The sequence below is a fragment of the Taudactylus pleione genome, unplaced genomic scaffold, assembly GCF_031769625.1.
Source record: "Taudactylus pleione unplaced genomic scaffold, aTauple2 ptg000380l, whole genome shotgun sequence".
Classification (NCBI taxonomy): domain Eukaryota; kingdom Metazoa; phylum Chordata; class Amphibia; order Anura; family Myobatrachidae; genus Taudactylus; species Taudactylus pleione.
Window position 1 is genome coordinate 2,458,731 of NW_028284781.1, and position 10,676 is coordinate 2,469,406.

At 43.2% G+C, this 10,676-nt stretch overlaps 1 protein-coding gene across 3 annotated transcripts in view; it reads right to left on the minus strand.

Moving 5' to 3' along the window:
* Nucleotides 1-10,388, minus strand: part of ESYT2 (extended synaptotagmin 2) — a 170,987-nt gene extending 160,599 nt beyond the window's left edge. For all 3 annotated transcript variants that reach the window (XM_088445432.1, XM_088445431.1, XM_088445430.1), the window contains exon 1: nt 9,736-10,388. In XM_088445432.1, coding sequence (XP_088301558.1) covers nt 9,736-10,089 — 354 coding nt within the window. In that variant the 5' untranslated portion in view covers nt 10,090-10,388. The remainder of the gene's footprint in view (nt 1-9,735) is intronic.
* Between the last annotated feature and the right edge of the window lie 288 nt (nt 10,389-10,676).

The window sequence follows — 10,676 nt, forward strand, 5'->3', positions numbered from 1 at the left end:
TCGTCCAGTGGGAGCGCGCATCGTTGGTTGTTCATTGCATATACATGGAACGATATTAACGATATATCGTGGAACGATATCGTTATTCATATCGTTCAAAGATATCGTCTCGTGTGTATGCACCTATATGGTGCATACACACAGTCACATAAAAAGGACGATATAAATGATAACGATATCGTTTGATCGTTTATATTGTCCTTTTTCTAGCCCCCTCCAACGACCATCAATGCGCCTGCATGGATGGTCGATATCAATCATCACCTGTGCATGCAGGCCAACCTGGTCGATATCGACCAGGTTAGCCTGTTTACTATATTGACCCCCGATCGTTGATCGCAGGTCATTATAGTAGTTTGGTGGTTGGTGCATGTCGAAAGGTCAGACAACGATATCTGATCGTTGTCTGATCGTCCTGTGTGTGCCATAAGGGTGAGGGTAATATAAACCATCTTGGAGTTCTGTGCTAAATGATTGTTTTGCGGTCTGGTCATTGACTTCTAGCCTTACTAGATACATTATAACATATTTATTTATGGTATGAAGTTCTGAAAAAAAAAAAAAAAAACTTACTGTCACTATAATAATATTGTGTGTGTTCCACACTATGGGTTTGATCCTGAGTCACACCCAATGCCGATGTTCACGAAGTTAAGCGATTCTTTGCTACTGCACATGCATCTAAAGCGCTAAAAAAGTCGCACTGCGCATGTCCCACAGTGTGTACGCACTAATACGCACTGAGGCGCAGTTACAATTGAGGCGCAGTTACAATTTAGACAAACGATATCAGAAATATATTGGAAATGTGCTGGGCGTTGTGGGGCGGTGACTAGTCAGACGCACAGAAATGGTCCATCTCATGGACATGTTATGGGAGTATCACAGGTGTGCCGCTGAGAGGTTGCGAATAATCTTTCACTCTGACGGAGAATCTGCACCTCGCTTAGGGCTGGTGCAAGTTTTGATGGAGCGTCTCAGTCCTTGCACATGCAGATGGAGGGATGAAGGGCTTGTATTTGCATAAAGTGGCAGAAGCAATAGTGGCAAAAAATGCGCACACTGACGGGGCAGATTCAATCAGTCGCGAGGTTCTGGGTAGGATAACCTCGCTGGTTTTTGCTTGTATCCCATTGAGGTGAATAAAAATAAGGAATGTTTTTCCTTCCTTAAATACCAGCAATGTGACAGCCGCACATCGCTGGCGTTAATACGCCCCTGGTTCCGTTGTAGTGTGTGTCCTCTCTAGTAGTGGTCATTCTAATCCCTGCACCTGTCAGAACCCGTGCAGTTCCTATTTCCTGCCTGGGGTGTTGCTCTCTGCTCTGGTGCTTCTAGCACACATTGGTCTGTATCTCAGCAGTTTGTGGCATCAGCTGAGTGTGCTAGAAGCACCAGAGCAGAGAGTGACATCCCAGACAGGAAAGAGGAACTGCACGGGTTCTGACAGGTACAGGGTGCTAGAATGAACACTATTTCTACATACACAACAGCTTCGTGCCCACAACGAATATATATAATAGGTGATAATGTGTATTACAGTTACATGATTTACAAATATCCCATTAATAACGTGTTGTTTCCATCTGTTCTTATTAACTTTCAGAGCCAATGATTATTTAAAATGTTTTGGGTATTTGTTTTGAGGGGGGGGGTGCATTCCTGAGGTTTCTATATTCCACTAAGGTTATTTGTATAAACTGTACATCTGAATTTATAAGCTTTATTTCATCTCAACACAAGTCATCTATCTTACACAGGACAAAGCCTCTTGTTTCCTGTGCCAAAATACACCCTAAAACAAGTGCTGACAGATAGGATTTCTGTTGTCATTAAAAATGGATTGACTTGATTTAATACAATGTTAGGAGCACACACAGGTCAACGGTAAGATGATGGTGTGCTGCATTGTAAGCAGAAAAGGAAGAATGTTCAGCACTTCGCAAACACTGCTACATTGCACTTATACATCACACCTGTGTCATTTCTGCAAATGCACTGCAACACCCTCAGAGCAGCATCAGTGCATGTTATTAGTTCATTGCCAAAAGTGAAGTTATAAGGATGGTAATGGGTGATTCAATTCAGTGCACTGTTGATAGCACCGGGAGAGAGCTCCCAGAGATATTCCATTCAGCGCGCTGTTAGGATGGGTATAGTAGGTATTCAAATCCCGACAGCGGCAGCCCGAACAAGGGTGAAGATCCCGATCATCCTAAAGGTAAGTATAAACTAACCTAATTTAACCCCCTAATCCTAACCCTCCTTTAGGGTGCCCAACCCTAACCTCCCGCCCCTGTGCCTAACCCTAATCCCCCCTCTAAGTGCCGAAACCTAACCCCCTCCTTCCCCGCAGCCTACACCAAAGTCCCCCGGGGGGGTGCCTAACCCTAACCCTCCCTCCCCCTAGCCTAAACCTAGCCCTCCCGGGGGGGCATGCCTAACCCTAAGTCCTCCCGGGAGCCCAAAACCTAACCCCCCCGCGGATGTCCGCGTCCGGCTTCCCTTCGTTCGGTATACCGGGCGTCTTCCGGCGTCTGGTTAATGACAGGCGTCGAGTTTTCGACGACTGTCATTAGTACCACGCCGGGATTAGAAAGTCTGGAAGCCGGCGGTCGGCAGTCGGAAGCCGGTGGTCGGCATCTGAGGAGAGGAGAAATCAGACTGAAACACTTTGCACTTTAGTCGAATTTCTCCTCGCACCCTCCTAAGGATGCGAAAATAAATCATTTAGTCACCCTCACATCGTGCTGAACTGAATAGCTCTGAGAGCTCCCGACGCTATAAACAGCGCACTGAATTGAATCGCCCTCATTGATACAAGAGTACAGAGTCCCATAGCATTAAAAATACCATAGATCTGTTATAGAAAAATAATAATAAGCCCCAAATAATGTGTACAGATGCAGAATACGAGTACAGTGGTAACCAGGAGGGTCACTTCACATCAGATAACAAAATGCAAGATGAGACCTCACCCGGCCTCTTCTTCCTGCCAATAGCCTGAGAACTTATAAAGTACTGGTTAGGGTGCCCAAACCATGGGCTTATCGCACATTTCTGGCCGACACCTCAGGAGGGTGCGAGCAGAACTGCCGGTGCCGACAGCTATCGTGCCTAAACGGAGCAACTATTGAATTGCTCTGGCCCATTAGTCAGAGCCGCCGGGGAAAACAATTGAACCATCCCCATTGAGTCCTGGGACACCATGGATTGAAAATGCATGGAAACACACACACACACACACATAAAAAACGGTCTTTTAACATACAAAGCAGAACTCCATTCACCGAACCAAATGGAAACCTAATGCATGAAAGCTGCCTAATCCCAGCGCATGGATAGTTTAATAATCACAACAAACTAAATGCAATAAGCCACAAGAATCCTAGGGTGACGACGCACCTACAACTGCAGGCCAGATTGAGAACTTAAAAATCAGACTTGTGCAGGACTCTATTATAAGTAGAAGCCAATAAAGCAATTGGTTGTCACTGGATGTACCTCATCATAACCTACAACAAGTATGAGCAAAAAGGGAAAAAGTCTAAGTACAGATAAGAAAAACTATTAATCAAGGGCCTGATTCAGAGCCGGATGCTCTGACCAGAGCGCTCGCTCTGAATCAGGGCCCTCCTACATTAAAATGGAGCGTCCTCCTGGACGCTCGTATAGCTGTGGGTCACCACCCACAGCATATACGAGCGTGCAAAAAGATGGTCGCGATGGTCTTGACCATCGCGACCATCGGACTTGCGAGGGAAACCCTGCGGTCGGGTTTCCCAGCCACAAGCCCTGGAGTGATTTTGGCTCTATCAGAGCCAAAATCACTCCCACTGACATCACTAGTGATGTCAGTGGGGCCGGCTTCAGACGGTAGGCGTTCCCATGGGAACGCCTCCGTCTGGCAGGCACACCCCCGGCACGCCCACCAAAGGGGGCGTGCTGTCAATCAACATCGACAGCACGCCCCCTTTGGTGCGAGACCCCGAGCGATGGAAAGCCCGTCGCTCGCCGGGTCTCGCGCATGCGCACGACGGAGCTCCCTCCGTCGTGCGCATGCGCAGTGGGGAACATCGACCCACTTTCGAGCGTACTGCTGCTCGCGAGTGGGTCTGAATGACCCCCCAAGTTCTGGGATTTCTAGATTCATTTGGAGCCCAAGAATTTGTAATTTTACAAACAGATTCAAAAAAATAAATAAATCAGTAATTATATACAATAATTAATAATTACTAATTTTCCATAGATGCCATTAGCCATTTAACTATATAAATTTAACTGGGGTTATTTTCAGACAAAAACTAAACTTTTGCTGTAACTCTGATACGTAATAGAATTTTTTTTTCTTTTTGTATGAAATCCTCACATGTACAGATTATGATCTAAATAAAAAAAGGAGAAGATCTAAAAGTTCCTCTCTGCTTGCAGCCACGCCGACAGAGGTGGTTGCCATGTTTTCTATTATTCTTAAATACAGGATGGGTCTCGGTAGATGATTTGTATACCTGGTGTTTATACCAGGTATTACAGATAACATCAAATATGTACAGAGATACAGTATTTTTCAAATCGCTCATTCCAAGTAAAAGATATAGTGACCCAATATTATTGAACAAGCTCCAAACTGGGTCTAATATTACTTGCAAGAGCTGAGCTGGGTCTAATAATACTTGCAAGAGTTTAACGCAAACTTGAAGCAAGTCAGACAAATCTCTATACACCTAACTACCACATACTACACCAAAATACTCATCCTTCTCCTCTGTTTCAAAATAAGCACTGTAGAGTTAACTAAGAGCTATTACATGTTTACACTTAATCATACCTACCCAGCATGCTATGTGGGCCAATCCTCTACTGAAGTCGGATATTTTAAAATTTATGCTGATGAGAGCAGTCTTGGGATATTGCTTCACTTTTTATCATTGTAGATACCATTAAACAACAGTCTTGCAGTCTACTGAATAATAGAATAGCCCTGTTGAGTGGACTCGCATACAGGAGAACGTACATCCACTGACAACCATTAATGACCTGTTTTGACATTTAATAATTCCACCTTTTGATTACAACATTTTCAAAATTATCCTTCTGTCTAATCACTCTTCCTTACCTAAATTGTATGGGTCCCTCCTTTAGGAGTTACTAGAGTCCAAGAGTTCCAAAAGAGGGCCCAATTTGGAGTAGACCCCAGAAAAACGCTAATTCAGCTCTGCCTACTGCCCAGCTATCAGGCCCAGCACGATATGAACTGGTCCTGAAACATTTAAATGGCGGGGAGATTTACTAAGCCTTGAAAAGTGATAAAGTGGAGAGTGATAAAGTACCAACCAATTAGCTCCTGTAACTTTACAGGCTGTGTATAAAAATTGTATTTAGAATCTGATTGGTTGGTACTTTATCACTCTCCATGGCTTAGTACATCTACCCCTGGTGGCCCAAAGCAGCATGACAACTACAACTGGCTTCTCATCAATGGACTGCAACTTTTTAGCGACTACCCAAGTACTGTGGCTCGTGTTTTTTTGCATGTGATGGTAGATATTTTAGGTTAGTTTAGAGATGCTCATAATTAATAACAGGCATATTTTATAAATATATTAATCTAATCTACTGTATATTTCGCAGCCAGTTTCCAAGTTCAGCAAAAAGTCAAAACAGCAAAGTTGTCCTGAAATTGTTGGCTAGACAGTTACTCAGGTACAATAGTATCCTGCTAAACTATGTGAAGTACTACAGAAATTAATTCCTGTAAGCAATATAGTTTTGGTATGCAAGATCAAAAAGTATTCGTCTGTTACCAGGCTTTGGGATCTACAATGAAACTGTGACAGGCACAGTTTTTGGGGGAATGACAGTTTTTAAAACCAGTACATAGCTTGGCCTGTGTATAAAACAGCAACTGAATCGCTTAAAATGTTACTTTTCTGTATGACACAATTCACCAGATCACTTGAGAGTTCTTCACGTGGATATGCAAGAAATGTTTCTGGAACGCGTTAAACCACAATTTTAGCCCAAGTTCACAAAATAAAGAGCAATTTATAATTTACAGTTCACAAAAGAAAGAACAATTTATCATTTCCACTCTGAAAGAATTTGGTTACTCTAAAAATGATCTATGATGTTTTTAGGTCTCGTCCTTGGAGACAAATCTGTTCATTATGCACATCAGAGGTAAGTGTGCCCTGTGGTGACAGATTTGACCACTTTGCCCAATTGTTGGTACTGTGAGGATCACAGGTGTGTTGGTTGAGAATTTCACAATCTAGCTGATTGTAATTATAGGCACCACAGGTTTTCCACCAGCCACAATAAGCATCTGTTATGTTGCATTGAGAGGACTATGGGGATGGTTTTGCAAGATTTAGGGGTACATTCATGACAAGTGGTCTTATGGCCATGAAAAGCTGAAAGGCGTGTGGATAAAAAATTATTTTGTCATACCAAATTAATAAAAAAACACTTTTAGCGACAGTGGCTCAGATAGTAGCCAGTCCCAACAAAGAATTTTTTCATTAAAGTGATAGCTATCGATTTACTGCCATGTTGTCACTGTGAAAGCAGGACAGCGAAGTGTCATTTTGTGATCGCTGGGAGGGAAGGAGCATGTAGGTTGTTGGTGAGAGATATTAAGATCCCTATCCAGTGATGCTCTCACCATAGCAGAAAACCAGCTACCGCCTTCTGAAGATGGCATTAGCTGTCGGGGGGAAGCTCTGAAAATAATGGGGACTGCGAATAGCAATGTAAAGGTGCCCACACACTAGGCGTTCAGGTCACAATCAGATATCGTGTCCGATTTCTCCCCCTGCAGTCGTAGGCACGATTTGGTGTTAAAAACAATCCAAATTGACCCACGATCTATCGTGCATCCTATACTATTCCAGTACATCGTGATAGGAGTTTCAGATCTTGCTTGCAGCAGGCAAGATCTGCAGATGCGATGTACGACCACCGGGTATGCGCATGGGCATCGTAATCGTGAGTAGAGACTCACGATTAGGACATATTTTACACGATCTGTCGTGCCGATGCGTCGGAATCGGGCTGATCGTGTAAAATATTGCCTAGTGTGTGGGCACCTTTAGTTTGCCTACCGCATGGGATATTTGTTTTCACATCATTTCAGGGGGGAAAAAAAGACATTGATGTCCAGGCAAAACACTAAGGAGTCGATTTACTAAGCAGTATTAGGAGACAGAGTGAAAAGTGATAAGAAAGAAAGTGATAAGGTGCCAGCCAATCAGCTCCCAACTGTCATTTTTCAAACACAGCCTGTGAGATGACAGTTGGGAGCTGATTGACTGGCACCTTATAACTTTATCACTTTTCACTCTGTCTCCTAACACTGCTTAGTAAATAGACCCCTGAAAAGCTAAAGGTGAGACAATGTAGTTAAGATTTTGGCCAAATCGTAACGACATATTCTGCATATCATGCAGTGTGTATGCACGATATGCGTGCTCCAGCGGTCGCATACGATATGGCTTGCGGCTCCATGCATGTTAATGAAGGATGGAACGTGGGATCGTTCCGCCGTTCATTACATCGTTCTAATTCATACCCAGGATTGAAACACATCGCTCAGTGTGTACCCAGCCTTAGCTAAGCTAAATTTGAGCACTTCAAACAAGTCTGAATGAAATGGCTATATGTTATCATTTCTAAAGGTTTTTAAAGGTGAACGGCAAACTAAAGCACCGTAATGTTTGGTGCTTACATTAATAAAACGAAATATTATTATAAATAACTATCCATTTAAGCTTTAACATATTGGTGTTTTTACACATTTTATTATATAAATGTCAGCTGCAATCAGTGAATTTATGCACATTAATCAAAACCCAAATTGAACAAGCCCAAAAGTTACAATTGAATTATGAACAAGCTTGAGGTACATAAAACTGGCCAAATTGGAATTTGGAACTAGTTTTAATTTGAGCAACTAATATTTATAGATCACCTTTAAACAGGATACAAGACCATAAGCTTTCAAACGTCTGAAATAATTTTGCTTGCCCACCAGCAAAAATAAGAACATTTTTAATTGGGTCCATGCTTTACCAAGTATCTGCAGGTATAAACTTAAAAAGGTCAAAAGGAAAAAAAAATCTTTTTAATTTTAACTGTTAGGGGTGTATTTACTAAAGTGCGGCTTTTTAGAAGTGGAGAAGTCCATAGCAACCAATCAGATTCTACTTAACATTTATCTAGTACCTTCTAGAATTCTAGAAGATAAATAGCTAGAATCTGATTGGTTGCTATAGGCAACATCTCCACTTCTAAAAACCCGCACTTTAGTAAATACACCACCCCTTAGTGTGTACTGTTTTCTTGGATTACCTTTCATGGATGAGACTGACGTTTGCTAGTTAGCCTAGCATAGATAAGTAGACACAGTATATCACAAGCATATTTGAATAGTTGCCAAACAGGAACACCTCACTCAGTCACCAATGAACAGCTCTTATGTATCAGCGCACACCCCTAACACAGTCTAGGTATTTAACTGGTAATCCTCCAGTCCCATAGAATAATACGTATCCAATTCCAGAGGAACCAGGCCAAACACCATGACTCAATCTTTGGCTGCCAGTTGTAAAGCAATGTAATACATACTATAACACATAGTCTTAAGTTAGCAAGAAAGATTCAATAATTAAGCAAATTGGAATAATGTGGCCTACATATTAAATGAAAACAATGTTATCTTTATATAGTATATATAAATAAAATCTAATGAAAATGCATATTATCTTAAAATGTTTCACACTTACACACACAAAAAGATAGCAGTAAATCCAACATGTATAAGACGTGAGTAGAATGAAATGTGAGTGACTAATGCTTCATGTATGCAGAAATGCAACTCCTTTTATTTCACATTATCAGGGGAGACTGATGTTCTGGAGAATAATTGCCTGATGCACAGTAAAGGGGTTGGACCTTGTATATAGAGACAACTCAGCACTATAACATAAGCGGTCTCTGCACTTATTGATCAGCCACTTACAATATATACTTGTGTCTGCCTTTTCATTATTAACCCTATATGACCCACATGCATTCATTACATTCTCTTATATGGATACAGTACACCACTAATGGAGAGAATAATCCAAGAGCTACTGTACCTTTCCTCCTCCACATGGGGGTAGAATGGGGGAGCCCACATATCTATGTGCCTATAGCCTATGGAATTACTTAGCCCATGTAAGTCAGATCCACCCAATGCCAGCCCGGCAGAGATATCCTACAATCTGAGGTCAGGTTGCCCTGCAGGGGATTATTTTGGGCTACTATGGCGGCTCACTTCTACTCCAGCTTCTGTAGCAACCTGTCCATCAACATTGTGCTAATTGAAGCTTGCTCTTTAATCACTCCTGCAGGACACATTGCCCTAGCCAGCAGACTAGAAGCCAAGCTCTCTCAGGCCAGTAGACTAGAAGCCAAGCTCTCTATGGCCAGTAGACTAGAAGCAAAGCTTTACTGTAACATTATACCTGGACCAGCAGGAAAAACATGCCAACACCCACATCACCTTCCCTCCTGGCAATGCTGCCCACATACAACAGACCATGTCTATACAACCCATGTCTCTCCAGCTGTAGTGGAGCTACAGGTCCTAGCATGCCATAGCAGCATCTGTGTGGCAGGAGGTTGTGCAACTTGTAGTGCCACACCAACTGAAGGTGCCCATGCCACCCTGTCTGTGCCATAGACACTCACCCAGGCTGGGAGCTCTGACGTGCTGATACTGTGCTTCACCACTTTCTCCTCTTGTTCCAAAAAAGCCAGAGCCCTGTGCAGCCGGGAACTTTTATTCCCTTTATTTTTCCTAAACCACATGAGGAAAACCAGGGCGACCAGCAGCCAGCTGAAGCTCAGCCCGAAGTACCCCAGCACATAGACGGGGAAGATGATCACAAAAGTCTTGGAAAACTGGTAGAAGAGTCCCGCAATGTCCAAGCTGATCATGCCAGGCTCCTCCGTGGGCACACCCGGGGACGTAGCAGGAGTCCCAGCCACCTTCTGCGTGGAGGGCTCAGGAGTGCCCCCGTGGGTGCCATCCTCCTGGGTCATCCTGCACCCTGTGCCCAGCTGCAATGGGGAGAAAGGCTGTGAGTTGTGTCAGTGGTTAAATGCAGCAGAGAGATCTCCCCTTCTCCTGCAAACAGCGGCTCACCCAGCAGCCACCATCAGGGACTGACACTTATTCCCCCACCGCAGACTTCTTTTGCCAAAGCTGCTAAGGTGCCTTCTGCCTGTGCCATGCAAGTGTACGCGGGCTACTGCTGCATGCAGGCGTCCAGGGAGCTCCACCAGCAGTCTCAGACAGTCTCTGCTGCTGCCTCTGCCTACACCCTCCTCCTCCTCCACCCACTGCCCAGCCACAGCTACAGGATGTACAGCAAAGGATTTTTTTTTTTTTTATCAACCAGCTTTATTTAAACAGATGTTAGAAAATAAGAAGGAAGTTTTGTTTTGTTTTCATTCGACTTTTATTTATGAATTTGTTACATGTCATGCTATCTATCTATATTGTGTAGTGCTAATTTATACCGTATTGTAGTTATGAGAATTGGAGGAGCATGTTCATTCATAGTGGGCGGTTGGATTCGATATTGCGCCAAGCATTCTACAATGTTTGGATGCATTCATATCCGCCT